Source organism: Macaca fascicularis, chromosome 19 (genome assembly GCF_037993035.2).
Source record: "Macaca fascicularis isolate 582-1 chromosome 19, T2T-MFA8v1.1".
NCBI classification, from domain to species: domain Eukaryota; kingdom Metazoa; phylum Chordata; class Mammalia; order Primates; family Cercopithecidae; genus Macaca; species Macaca fascicularis.
The window spans coordinates 12,006,814-12,020,000 of NC_088393.1; the positions used below are offsets into that span (position 1 = coordinate 12,006,814).

The 13,187-nt window shown below is 58.1% G+C and overlaps 1 protein-coding gene and 1 pseudogene across 18 annotated transcripts in view; one reads left to right on the forward strand and one right to left on the reverse strand.

Annotated features, from left to right (window-relative positions):
* The window catches only part of PRKCSH (PRKCSH beta subunit of glucosidase II), a 15,089-nt gene extending 4,475 nt beyond the window's left edge, over positions 1-10,614 (forward strand). For 5 of the 18 annotated variants that reach the window (XM_074025972.1, XM_005588040.4, XM_074025974.1 and 2 more), the window contains exons 6-18: positions 613-730; positions 1,706-1,835; positions 5,198-5,282; positions 6,168-6,246; positions 6,999-7,085; positions 7,363-7,539; positions 7,614-7,710; positions 8,159-8,228; positions 8,477-8,566; positions 8,838-8,912; positions 8,999-9,098; positions 9,188-9,350; positions 10,290-10,614. In XM_074025972.1, coding sequence (XP_073882073.1) covers positions 613-730; positions 1,706-1,835; positions 5,198-5,282; positions 6,168-6,246; positions 6,999-7,085; positions 7,363-7,539; positions 7,614-7,710; positions 8,159-8,228; positions 8,477-8,566; positions 8,838-8,912; positions 8,999-9,098; positions 9,188-9,334 — 1,255 coding nt within the window. In that variant the 3' untranslated portion in view covers positions 9,335-9,350; positions 10,290-10,614. Of the gene's footprint in view, positions 1-612; positions 731-1,705; positions 1,836-5,197; positions 5,283-6,167; positions 6,247-6,998; positions 7,086-7,362; positions 7,540-7,613; positions 7,711-8,158; positions 8,229-8,476; positions 8,567-8,837; positions 8,913-8,998; positions 9,099-9,187 lie in introns of all 18 variants that reach the window. The other 13 variants (XM_074025979.1, XM_045379073.2, XM_074025982.1 and 10 more) reach the window with 3 other exon arrangements.
* Positions 10,615-10,973: 359 nt separating this feature from the next.
* The window catches only part of LOC102143867 (uncharacterized), a 2,440-nt pseudogene continuing 226 nt past the window's right edge, over positions 10,974-13,187 (reverse strand).

Consider the following 13,187-nt stretch of genomic DNA (forward strand, 5'->3'; position numbering starts at 1 on the left):
TTCTGTGTGTGTATTTTTAGTGGAGACAGGGTTTCACCGTGTTAGCCAGGATAGTCTCGATCTCCTGACCTCGTGATCCGCCCGCCTCGGCCTCCCAAAGTGCGGGGATTACAGGCGTGAGCCACCGCGCCCGGCCAACCAACACACTTAATAACCAGATTGTCTTTTTGTCTGGGAGTCGTGATTTCTGTTGTTTCTGTCTTCTGTGGTTTTTTTGTTTGTTTGTTTTAATTATATGTAAAGACAGGGTCTTTATATGTTGTCCAGGCTGGTTGCGAACTCCTGGGCTCAAGTGATCCTCCTGCCTTGTCCTCTCAAAGTGCTGGGATTACAGGCATGAACCACCGCACCCAGCCAGTCTCCTGTCTCTTGAGAGTTGATATCCCCACCTCCCGGCACTCCCTAGTCCCTTCCCTGACCCCAGGGGCCTACAGAACCCACTGTCCCTCTTTCAGGGACAGGAATGAAGGATGCTGATGTTGAGAGAACCTGGGAGACTGGGAGGAGGGTGTGCTCTCATCTTTCCCAGCATGTCTTGGTGGGGGCCACAGCTGGATTGAGCTATTTGGGAAGAGGCAGACCTGGTGGTGCCTGTGTGTCCCCCCACCGCAGAGAGAAGGGCCGTAAGGAGAGGGAGTCCCTTCAGCAGATGGCCGAGGTCACCCGCGAGGGGTTCCGCCTGAAGAAGATCCTTATTGAGGACTGGAAGAAGGCGCGGGAGGAGAAGCAGGTAAGAAGCCCGCGGGGGCTGCCGCAGGGTGATCTGGGCCTCGAGGCCTCGTAGCATGGGCCTGCAAGGCTGGGGAGGGGTTTGGCCCTGGCTGTTGTTCTGGGGCAAGTGACTGCCTTTCTGAGCTTTGCTTTCTCCGTTGTGTGCTAGGCGTTTAGTCATTGGCTAAGTATAATAGTTCCTAAATGGAAGGCTGTCGGCTTTATCAGGGCCTTGGACATCAGACTAAAGCAGGCTAGAAGGGCCTGGCTGCCTCCTGGGGACGGGAGGGGTGCTCCTCTGTATCCCGGATCTGTGGCGCCATTTCCTGTAAGATGGGCTGATGTTAACAAGATAACGTCAGCCAGTAGCAGCCGGATTAATTCCGTAGGGTGGGTTCTTTGGGGTCCCTAGGCATGTGTCTCTCCCTGCCTTGCCTGTGTACTGGACGGAGGCTGGAAACCGACCTGGATCTGCCTCAAGGGATTCATTGCTAGCGGGAGGGACAGACAGCCGAAATGTGGGGTAGACTTCTTGCCCAGTTCCTCTCCCTCTCTGTCATGGGGGCAGGAGGCAAGGAAGGCTTCTTGGAGGAGGAGGCCTCTATCTCAGATGAAATCTGTTGGGTAATTTGGAGTTAGCCAGGTAGAGTGTTCCAGGCTGAAGGAACAGCATGTTTGAAGAACCGGAGGCAGAAGAGCGTTTGGGGGTCTGCCTGTTGTCGGGGCAACTGGGTTCTAGTAAGATAGGGATGGGGCAAATGGGGCTGGAGAATCAGCCAGGGGCCCGATTACCTGGGGCTTTGCGGGCTACATTGAGGCGTTTGGGCTTCTCTCCAGAGGGCTGCAGGGAAGCCCAGCTTGGGAGAGAGACCCATCTTGGTGTGTATTTTGCGACATCCCCCTGCTGCCCTATGGCGTAGAGGCGGGGAGGCAGTAGTCAATGAGGAGGAGGCAGAACCGAGGAGAGCCGGTCTCTTGCCTTCTGCCCACCCAGAAAAAGCTCACTGAGCTCCAGGCTGGGAAGAAGTCTCTGGAGGACCAGGTGGAGATGCTGCGGACAGTGAAGGAAGAAGCCGAGAAGCCAGAGAAAGAGGCCAAAGAACAGCACCAGAAGCTGTGGGAAGGTACGGCGTAAAGCGGCCAGAGGACTCACCTGCAGCTCCTGGGTGGGCGGCGTCTGGGCCCGGGAGCCTCTCGCTCATTATCTGCTGTCAGTTTCAGCAGATTTTTGATCCTGGTGTCCATTGCCTTGTGTGCTTTGAGGTTCGCTTGGACTGTGGCATATGTCAGGAGCCTCCTTTTAAAAAATTGTTTAAATAATTTTTTTTTTGAGACAGCGTCTCCCTCTGCCACCCAGGCTGGAATACAGTGGCGTGATCTCAGCTCACTGCAACCTCTACCTCCCAGGTTCAAGCAATTCTTGTGCCTCAGCCTCCTGAGTAGCTGGAATTACAGGCACCTGCCACTACATTTAGCTAATTGTTTTGTATTTTTAGTAGAGATGGGGCTTCACAATGTTGGCCAGGCTGGTCCCGAATTCCTTACCTCAAGTGATCTACCTGTCTCGGCCTCCCAAAGTGTTGGGATTACAGGCGTGAGCCACCACGCCTGGCCGCCTACATCCTTTTAACATCAACGTAGATTTTGTTATTTTTTTTTATTTTTTTTTTTTTTTGAGACGGAGTCTCACGCTGTTGCCCAGGCTGGAGTGCAGTGGCGCGATCTCGGCTCACTGCAAGCTCCGCCTCCCGGGTTCCCGCCATTCTCCTGCCTCAGCCTCCTGAGTAGCTGGGACTACAGGCGCCCGCCACCGCGCCCGGCTAATTTTTTGTATTTTTAGTAGAGACGGGGTTTCACTGTGGTCTCGATCTCCTGACCTTGTGATCCGCCCGCCTCGGCCTCCCAAAGTGCTGGGATTACAGGCTTGAGCCACCGCGCCCGGCCAGATTTTGTTATTTGACTTTAGCAAGACTTTATTTAATCCAGTGACCATTTTTCCTATCAAGTGTTTGGTATTTGTCTTCACTAATTGTAAGAGTTTTTTCTTGGCCAGGCGCCGTGGCTCACGCCTGTAATCCCAGCACTTTGGGAGGCCGAGGCGTGCGGATCACGAGATCAGGAGATTGAGACCGTCCTGGCTAACACAGTGAAACCCTGTCTCTACTAAAAGAAATAAAAAAAAATTAGCCAGGCGTGGTGGCGGGCACCTGTAGTCCCAGTTACTCGGGAGGCTGAGGCAGGAGAATGGCGTGAACCTGGGAGGCAGAGCTTGCAGTGAGCCTAGATCGTGCCACTGCACTCCAGCCTGGGCAACAAGAGCGAGACTCCGTCTCAAGAAAAAAAAGAAAAAAATACAGCCAGGTGCAGGGGCTCACGCCTATAATCCCAGCACTTTGGGAGGCTGAGGCAGGCGGATCACGAGGTCAGGAGATTGAGACCATCCTGACCAACATGGTGGAACCCATCTCTACTAAAAATACAAAAATTAGCTGGACGTGGTGGTGCGTGCCTGTAATCCCAGCTACTTGGGAGGCTGAGGCCGGAGAATCCCTTGAACCAGGAAGTTGGAGGTTTCAGTGAGCCGAGATTACGCCCCTGTATTCCAGCCTGGCAACAGAGTGAGACTCAGTCTCAAAACAAACAAACAAACCAAAAATTAGCTGGGCGTGGTGGTGTGTGCCTGTGGTCCCAGCTACTCAGGAAGCTGAGGCAGGAGAAGCGCTGGAACCCGGGAGACAGAGGTTGCAGTGAGCTGAGATCTCGCCCCTGCACTCCAGCCTGGGTGACAGAGCAAGACTTCATCTAAAATAATAATAATAAAAGAGCTTTATCTATCTGGGGTTTGCCCTTTTGTCTACAGCTGAAAATTTTAAAAAATTTATTTATTTTTGAGATGGAGTCTCGCTCTGTTGCCTAGGCTGGAGTGCCAATGGCATGATCTGTGCTCACTGCAACCTCCACCTCCTGGATTCAAGTGATTCTCCTGCCTAGGCTTCCTGAGTAGCTGGGATTACAGGCACCTGCCACCACAGTATTTTTAGTAGAGATGGGGTTTCACTATGTTGGCCAGGCTGGTCTCGAACTCCTGACCTCAGGTGGCCTGCTTTAACCTCCCAAAGTGTTGGGATTACAGGCATGAGCCACGACACCCAGCTCTGTCTGCAACTGAAGATAGGATTTCCCTTCTTTATTTGTTTTTGGTGCTAGGGCCTGGTGTTTTTTTGGCAAGGCCGCATTGCACGTAGAGCGGGAGTTCACTGGCTCTGTCTGCCCCTGAACCTTTGCCGTGCTGCGAGCTTCCTTTCACGTGGGTGTGGGCAAGCTCAGGCCTGATTTTCCTCAGGACGTGTTCTCAGCGTGCAGCTGTGGAATCATAGGGAAGCGCCGTGTTTTGACCCAGATTCCCAAAGGGTGGCGGGGCTGAGCCAGGGCTCCGAGGGCAGATGGCCTGGTTTGGGCCCCAGGCTACACCTCTCCCTGGCTGGGTGATGATGGGCAGGTCCTTTCACCCATGGAAAGGTCAGGGACCCCTCAGGGTCCCCACATCTGTGAGACTCAGAACAGTGTCAGCCGGGTCTGCCGGGACATGTGGCATCTCCTGGGGTGACCCAGGACTCTCTAGAGGAAATACCCGCTGTTTTTATTCTGTTCATAGAGAACCAAGCTGGAGCTTGGTATACAGTGGGAAGTGAATCCTGGTATACAGTAGGCAGTTAATCATTGGAGCCACTGTTGTGGCTGTTTCCCCCTCTGCTTAGGTTAGAAGAGTAACGACAGATAAAGGAGGGACTTTTGGGACAGAGGCTCAGTCCCCTTCTATCCGGCTGGCCACTCTTCCTGGGACTGGCCCTGGGGATCCCCAAGATGCCCCCAGGACTGGTCTCCCTCCCTGCATCCTCCCTGTATCCTCCCCATCTCCCAGCATCCTTGGCCATGAAGTCTCATTCCTGCCAGCCCTGCCCCTGCCATGCCTCTGCCAGGTCCTAAACCTAAAGTCTCAGCAGCCGCTCTCCTCTCCCCAACCCCATCTCCCATCTCTGACCGTCTGCACACCCCATGCGCGTCTCCCCAGAATCTTCCTCTGCTCCGTGCTTCTTCCTCGGCCCGCAGCCTGGGCCATCCCTTGTTGTCACCTGGCTTCCGCCCTCGCCCCCACCTGTGTCCCAACAGTGGCCTGACAGGGCCGCCCTCTGCCACCTGGCTTCCCACCTCCTTGCTCCAGCCCCACGGGTGGCCCTCCCGCCCCTGCACTCCCCACCCTGGCTCAGTCTCCCCCAACACAGCCAGGCTTCAGCCAGTCACCTTGCTCCTCGTCTGTCCTCCCCCGGTAAGGGCAGGGACCTTTGTCTCCTCCACAGTCGTGTCCCCAGGGTCCAGCATGGGACCAGGCACATAGTAGGCGCTTAGTGGCAAATGACCCTGTGGGGTGTGGGGTCGGTGGGAGCCAGTGGGTGGGCAGGGGGTGACAGAGGTGGCCTCTTTACAGAGCAGCTGGCTGCCGCCAAGGTCCAACGGGAGCAGGAGCTGGCGGCTGATGCCTTCCAGGAGCTGGATGACGACATGGACGGGACGTGAGTGTCCCCAAGTTGGAGCTGCGCCCCCTTCCGTGGGCCTAGGTTTCCCTTCCTGCCACCCTCGCCTCTAGAAACCAGCCAGAGCTCCCCCTGGGTTCCCCTGGCGTGGGGTCCAGGCTGATCCCAAGCCCCGCGTGACCCTGCCTCTTACTCATGGATGGCTGGGTCCAGGATGCCCTGGGCGAGGAGATAGGGGGACCACCTTCTCCCCAGGAGCTGGGCACAGACCCTCAGCCTCAGGAAGTGTGGCTAGGCGTCCAGTGATGGGAGCTGGGCACAGACCCTCAGCCCCAGGAAGTGTGGCTAGGCGTCCAGTGATGGGAGCTGGGCACAGACCCTCAGCCTCAGGAAGTGTTTTTTGAGGATTGCTTTTCTCAGCCCCACTCTACGCTCTGGGTAGAATCCTGGCTGTGCCTCTGAACTTGCTGGGTTACCTGGTGGAGGGTGGACTTTTGGGGGCTGAGGGACACACGAGGAGCCTAGGAGATGTGGGGTGCCAAGGAGCAGGGGCTTCAGAGGGACTAAATGGGCAGAATGGGCAAGGGTGGGGGTGGGCTTTGCTGGGTGGAGGACCAAGGTAGATGGCTTCAATGTGCCGGGTTCTGAGGATGGAAGGAGGTGCCACCTGGGTGAGTTGGGAGAGAGGTCATCAGGGATTTGGGGGTCCAGGTATCTCCCAGTCCCACCCCTTACTTTGAGCCCCTTTGGGGTCATGGAGTCCTGAGGAAGGGGCAGGAAGGCGGGGAGGCTCCTGCACCTTGAGTTCCTGAAGCAAGTTCAGGGTAGGCCCTGGCAGGGAAGAGCAGGTGGGCCACGTGGTGCCCCCAGCTGAGAGCCACTGGGGCGTCACCCCTCCAGTGTGTTTGTGCCACGCCCCCACAGGGTCTCGGTGGCCGAGCTGCAGACTCATCCAGAGCTGGACACAGATGGGGACGGGGCGTTGTCGGAAGCAGAAGCTCAGGTACCTCGGCTGCCCCTTGGCTGGGTACTTCTGGAAGCATTGCCCCAGGGTGACCTCAGGGCACAGGAGGGGAACCAAGGGAAGCTCCCTGCTGGCCTGGGACGCCTCCTCTGGGTGAGCTGGGATGGATGGCAGCCACTCAGGGCTGCTTCCCACCTGGCAGGACCCGGGATGGAGCCAGGTCGGGCTGGAGCCCGTTTCCCCCGCCTGCCCGCACTCTCCCTGCTGTTTGAGCACCCAGTCCCCTTTCTCCCCTATCCCTGTCCTGCCCTATTTCCCTCCCCCGGATTCCCCTCCTCCCCACCCCCATCTTCCGCAGTCCGTCTCCTTTCCTATTCCCCTCCTTCCTTGTGGCCCCTGGCTTTTTGCCTCCCTTCTCTGCCCTCCCCTGAGTTTCTCCCTGTCCCTCTGCAGCCTTGGCCTTGGCCTGTCCCTTGGAGGGCCTGGCCCTCTCTGATCCTGGGCTCTCTCTTCCTTCATCTGTACGTCCGTTGTCCGTCCATCCGTCTGTCTGCCTCTCTCTTTCTGTCTCAGTGCCCCCAGCCACTCCAACCCGCGGCCCCCTCCTCCCCTCCCACGGGCCTGTGCTGCCCCCTCCTGGCCGCAGTGCCTCAGTGGCGTGGCCCCGGCCTGGTCATAAGGGCCCAGGGCCCAGCCCTCCCGTGCCTGGCACCACAGTGCGGGTGCCTGGGGTGGCCGGGAAAGGGGACACGTGGCGGCCTAGATCTTGACACCACCCCCAACACACACAGGCCCTCCTCAGTGGGGACACACAGACAGACGCCACCTCTTTCTTCGACCGCGTCTGGGCCGCCATCAGGGACAAGTACCGGTCCGAGGTCAGTGGAGGGAAAGGGAGGGGACTTGGTCCTCCTCCGACACTGGCCCCACCCCGCCTCACAAAGGAGCTGCCTCCAGTTCTGGCACCCGGCCACCCTGGCCAGCTGGGCGGCCCCAGCACCCCCACCGAGGCCCCCCCACCTCAGCTGTCGGTCCTCCCTGCAGGCCCCGCAGGAGGGGCAGAGATGCCGAGGCTGCCCCTTGGGCTGTGGTGTGAGCCTGCGGGTGTGGGTGGACCCTGAGTCCACAGCACCGACCACGCTGCTCACCCGCCAGGCACTGCCCACTGACCTTCCAGCACCTTCTGCCCCTGACTTGACGGAGCCCAAGGAGGAGCAGCCACCAGTGCCCTCGCCACCCACGGAAGAGGAGGAGGAGGAGGAGGAAGAAGAGGAGGCTGAAGAAGAAGAGGAGGAGGAGGAGGATTCCGAGGTGCAGGGGGAGCAGCCCAAGGTCCGTGTTTGGGGGAGAAGGGGAGACAGAGAGGGTGGGGGAAGGGCTGCTCACTGACCCTGCCCCTTCCCCAGGAGGCCCTGCTGCCACTGGCACCCCCGCAGCCGGCCAGCCCTGCCGAGGAAGACAAGATGCCGCCGTACGACGAGCAGACACAGGCCTTCATCGATGGTGAGGGCGGGCGGGGGCCGGGCTCCACGGGTGAGCCCAGCGTTTCCTGCCGTGGTGGCGTAGATCAGGGGAGATCCTGAGCTCAGCCCCTGCTCTGACTCGGCCAGCACACGCCCCAGTATCTTGGGGAGTCCAGGAAGGGGGCCTGGGGTGAGCCAGTCCCACCCTCACCAACCCCAAGGGGCCCTTCTGCCTCCCCGAGGGCCGCAGCTTGTTTGTGTCGCTCCTGGCGGGCCCCAGGAGCCCTGGCCCCAGTCCCTCCAGAGCTGCAAGCCTGGGCAGCAAGTCGGGGCTGTTCGTAGCTGGTGAGGGCCTCAGGTCCGTCTGGGCAAAGCCCTTGGCCAAAGCAAAATCAGCTTAGAGGAGGACACAGCCGCATCCGTGGAACCCCGTTCCCCATCCTCCTGGGTGGGGGTGAGGCCGTCTCTGATCTCCAACCCCCCCCCAGCTGCCCAGGAGGCCCGCAACAAGTTCGAGGAGGCCGAGCGGTCGCTGAAGGACGTGGAGGAGTCCATCAGGTAGCGGGGGCTGAGGAGGCGGGACACCCGTCCCACAGTGCCTGCTCCCCGGCTCCCAGGGGAGCCAGTCATGGGGAATCACTGGGGCAACCGCAGGCTGGGCCTGGCCCCTGCAGGGAGGGTTCTCCGGAGGTGGCAGGGAGGACAGCCTGGGCACCACAGCTCACCCAGGCCCTCCTGTGTCTGTCGTCCTGGGGCAGGCGCTGGCGTCCCCGGCTGCCCTTTAACCACTCCGCCTCCACTTCCAGGAACCTGGAGCAAGAGATTTCTTTTGACTTTGGCCCCAACGGGGAGTTTGCCTACCTGTACAGCCAGTGCTACGAGCTCACCACCAACGAGTGCGTCCCAGGGGTGCAGGGGCGCCCACCGGCTGGGTGGGAGGCGGGTGGCCCCGGAAGCGGCACCGGCAGTTTCCTGATGGTTGGGGAACCACCTGCAGGGTGGGGCCTGAGCGCTGCCCTCCATATTGAGGGGGAGCAGAAGCGGGCTTAGGGTTGGTGATTGGAGTTGGAGGTGCCCTGTGTACGGGGACAGGAGGAGGTAGGGAGGGGCTGTGGGAGGAGGCTGGGATCCCTACATTCCCCCCCACCCATATTCCCTGGTCCCCAGGTACGTCTACCGCCTCTGCCCCTTCAAGCTTGTCTCGCAGAAACCCAAACTTGGGGGCTCTCCCACCAGCCTCGGGTGAGTGTCATGGGCTGGCCCCTTCCCTCTGCCTCCTCCTGGTGCCCGACACCGGCCCAGCCCTCAGCACCCTGTGTCTCTTGCAGCACCTGGGGCTCCTGGGCTGGCCCCGAGCACGACAGGTTCAGTGCCATGAAGTATGAGCAAGGCACGGGCTGCTGGCAGGGCCCCAACCGCTCCACCACCGTGAGTGCCTGCAGGGCGGGGAGCCGGGGCGGGGAGACCCAGGCCTGGCCCAGCCCAACCCTCCTGAGCGCCCGTCTGCCCATCCCCAGGTGCGCCTCCTTTGCGGGAAAGAGACCATGGTGACCAGCACCACGGAGCCCAGTCGCTGTGAGTACCTCATGGAGCTGATGACGCCGGCCGCCTGCCTGGAGCCACCGCCTGAAGCACCCACCGAAGACGACCATGACGAGCTCTAGCTGGATGGGCGCAGAGGTGGGCGGGGAGGTGGAGTCTCGGCCTGCCCCAGCAAGGGGAGGCGGCGGGCCCTGAGGAAGTTGGACCCACATGGTCACTCTATCAACCTGTGTGCCCGTGTCCCGTGCTTTTTTTTTTTTTTTTTTTTTTTGAGGTGGAGTCTCACTCTTTTGCCCTGGCTGGAGTGCAGTGACGCAATCTCAGCTCCCTGCAACCTCCACCTCCCGGGTTCAAAAAATTCTCCTGTCTCAGCCTTCTAAGTAGTTGGGACTACAGGCATGCACCACCACGCCTGGTTAATTTTTGTATTTTTAGTAGACAGGGTTTCATCATGTTAGCCAGGATGGTCTTGAACTCCTGACCTCAGATGATCCACCTGCCTCGGCCTCCCAAAATGCTGGGGTTATAGGTATGAACCACCGTGTCCGGCCATCCCCTGCTTTTTAAAAGAAGGTTTTGTTTTGCTTTGTTTTGTCTTTTTACTTTTGAAAACAAATAGGCCAGGCGTGGTGGCTCACATCTCTAATCCCAGCACTTTGGGAGGCTGAGGCGGGCGGATCACTTGAGGTCAGGAGTTTGAGACCAGCCTGACCAACATGGTGAAACCCCGTCTCTACTAAAAATACAAAAAAATTCGCTGGGTGTGGTGGTAGGTGCCTGTAGTCCCAGCTGCTCGAGAAGCTGAAGCACAAGAATCACTTGAACCCGGGAGGTGGAGGTTGGAGGTGGAGCCAAGATCATGCTAGTGCACTCTTCAGCCTGGGTTACAGAGTGAGACTCTTTAAAAAAAAAAAAAAAAAAAAAAAAAAGGAGAAAATGGACAAAGTCTCCAGGCTGGTCAACTCCTGGCTTCAAGTGATCTTCCCACCTCAGCCTCCCAAGCAGCCGGGACCACAGGCAAACACCACTGTGCCCGGCTGTCCCCAGCTTTCTAATCTGGTCTTTCTCCTGCCCCAGAACCTCAAGAAGGCATGAAGCCAGCCCCTGCAGTGCCGTCCACCCGCCCCGTGTCCGGGGCTGCCTGTGGCTCTGTTGCCCTCCTCTGTGGCGGCAGGACTTTGTGAGGCTTCGTGCCCTGTCCTGGGGCCCAAGCAATGCTGGTCCACATTCCCAGGCCCCAGCGGCCTCCAAAGATGGGTAAAGGAGCTTGCCCTCCCTGAGCCCCCCACCTTGGTGACTCACCCCACCACCCCTAGCCCTGTCCCTGCCACTCCTCCTGGTGGGGACCAGTGAATGACTTGACCTGTGACCTCAATACAATAAATGTGACCCCCCACCCAAACTTGCCTGTGTTTGTCTTGCTTTGCTGGGGTGTGGACCGGGGTGTGGGCAGGGGTTGAGCGCAGGGGACGCTGCTGTCTGCAGATCCTGCCCAGGCCTCCTCCCCTGCCATGTGAGGCTCAGTCCTGAAGATACCAGATGGATGAACCCTGGACCACCTCCGTCTGAGCATCCATCCGGGCCCATGTCCCACCCTCCCTGGGTCTCATCTGTGCTCTGTGGAGGCCAAGGGTTCCCTCCTGGGACCAAAGCCCCGGCTGCAGACAGACCCAGGCCCAGAGAAGGACAGGGGCCTGGGCACCACCACACAGGACGCCCCTGCATGCTCCCCGTGCAGCTGTGCAGAGATGACCCAAGGCCTTAAGATTCTGAACTTTTATTTTCTGGCATGAAAAGTACAAATAATTAAACAATTCCATGTAAAAGTCTGTTACCGCGGCCAGGCCTGTGATCCCGGTAATAAATAGTCTAAACGCAACGCGAAATGTTCTTGTTGGGTTTTTTTTTTTTTTTTTGTCTTCTGTTTTGTCTTTTTTTTTTTTTTTTTTTTTTTTTTACAGTTTTTTATCACCTCCAACATGGACTCTGTCGTGATTTGAAACCTTCCGAATAAATAACAGGATGAAGGGAGGGGTGGAGGGGCTGAGCCCCCTCCCCCCTGGCCTGGCCCCTGCCCCCCAGGGACGTGGAAGACCCGAGTCCCCCTCCCCTGGGAGCCCTGGCCTGGCCCCCTGCGGGGAGGTGCTGGCCTCCAGGGAGGGGGCCTGGCTGGGCTGAGTTTTGTGTTTTAGAAAAAGAAGTCCCCTCCCAGTCTTGGGGGCAGCAGGGGCCTAGGCCTCGGTGGGGGGGGTGTGTGGGGAGGTGCCCCCTCTCTGGAGCCTGGCCCCCCCCAGGGTGGGGGACAAACCCAGCCCTTATTGCTCGGACGCCCTGCTGCAAGCTTCCCACGCAGACATGCGTGTTCCTGAATGCAGAGGGCGGAGGGGAGAGAGCCCCAAGGGACAGCAGGGGAGAGGGGTCCCTGCCCTGCTGGCGGGGAGAGGGGAGAGGGCAGGGAGGACTTAAAACCACAAGAATAAATAGGTTTGTGTATCAAGAACAAGCTAGGGATTTCACCAGCTAAATAGGACTGAAAAAATTCTCAAGACAAGAGCAAAAAGAATCCCATGGATGACCTGGACGTCGCTGGCCGTGGGGACTGCCCCGCAGAGCACACGCCCCCACGTGCCACTCGGCTACCATTACTGTTATTAATAATTATTATTACTTTAATGATTCCACTTCCCCTTTTATAAATAAATTAGGCATAACCATGTCTCGGCAAAACTTAAAGAAACAAAGAGAACATTGTCGTTCCTTTGACTTGCAAACCGGATGAAGTAACAGAAATATACACGGATGTCCTTACAGGGCAACGAGGAGAATAAATAGTTAACATAGCAATAAGTTAAAACTACAAGAAGCTAAATTCAGCAAAAAAGTACAAGAAAGTTAACTGGTGCCAGTTTATGTCTTTTTTTTTTTTCTTTTTTTTTTTTTTAATCTCTTCTGTGTGTTTTCTTTTTTTGTTGCTTTTTTTTTTCCTCTTCTGTTTGTGTTTTTTTGTCGCTTTTTTGATTTTTTTTTCGTTTTTGTTCCTTGCAGCAGAAGCTCCACAGACGTTTAATAACAACACCGGGAGGGGTGGGGGAGAGAGAGCTGGACAGTCAGATGGGGGGCGCCATAGCCAGACACCAAACGTGGGGACACCGGGGGAAGGCAACTTAACTATAGCTATAAGTCGGGGTTTTGCAATTCTCAGTTCCGATGGGGCCACTGAGGCTGGTGGGGAGCGGTGCGAGGGCTCCCAGGGGCTCCGGCCTGTGGCTTCTGTTGGAATTTTTTTTTTTTTTTTTTAAAGAAAGAAAACTAGGGCGATGCAATGTCCAGACAGAAGCCGGGGGCCGGGGCTCGAGATCGGGGGCTGTGTCCACTGCAATCTGGAAAGACGAAAAACCCAACAAACCGAAAGGGGGTAGGTAGGTGACAAGTGGACGGGAAAGGAGTGTGGGGCTGGGCCCTTGGGCCCGTCCACCCCACCCTGGGCCTGGCGGGGAGTGCCGGGGGGCTTGCTGCTGGGTAGGCCCAGTCCTGGTGGGGGAGGCTCAGGACTGGGCCTCTCCCTCAGCTGCGTGGGTCAAGGCCTCGGCCCAGGGGGAGGCTGAGCCCCAGGGACAGGGGTGTCCTTTGGCCTCAAGTGTTGTGGGGGGGGGCTGCCTCCAGCCCACCGTGCGCCAAGGTGGAACGAGGTATCGTGTGTCTCAATGCATGTGCGCTGCGTGTGCACGCCTGTGTTCGTGGGCGCCAAGGAGACCACTGGGGGTCCAGGAGAGATCTCTGCAGAGAACCTGGGGGCCAGGGCAAGGGGGCCAAGAGGGTGAGGGAGCGTCTGGGGCGGGGTCTGGGGTGGGACCTCCTGCCTGGGCCTATGGGATGCTGTGGGCATATGTCTGCGTGTTCCTGGGTGGTGTCTGTGTTTCTCTGTGTTCTCTGTGACCTGGTGTCCAAATTTGATGTCCAAATATCTATCGCTAC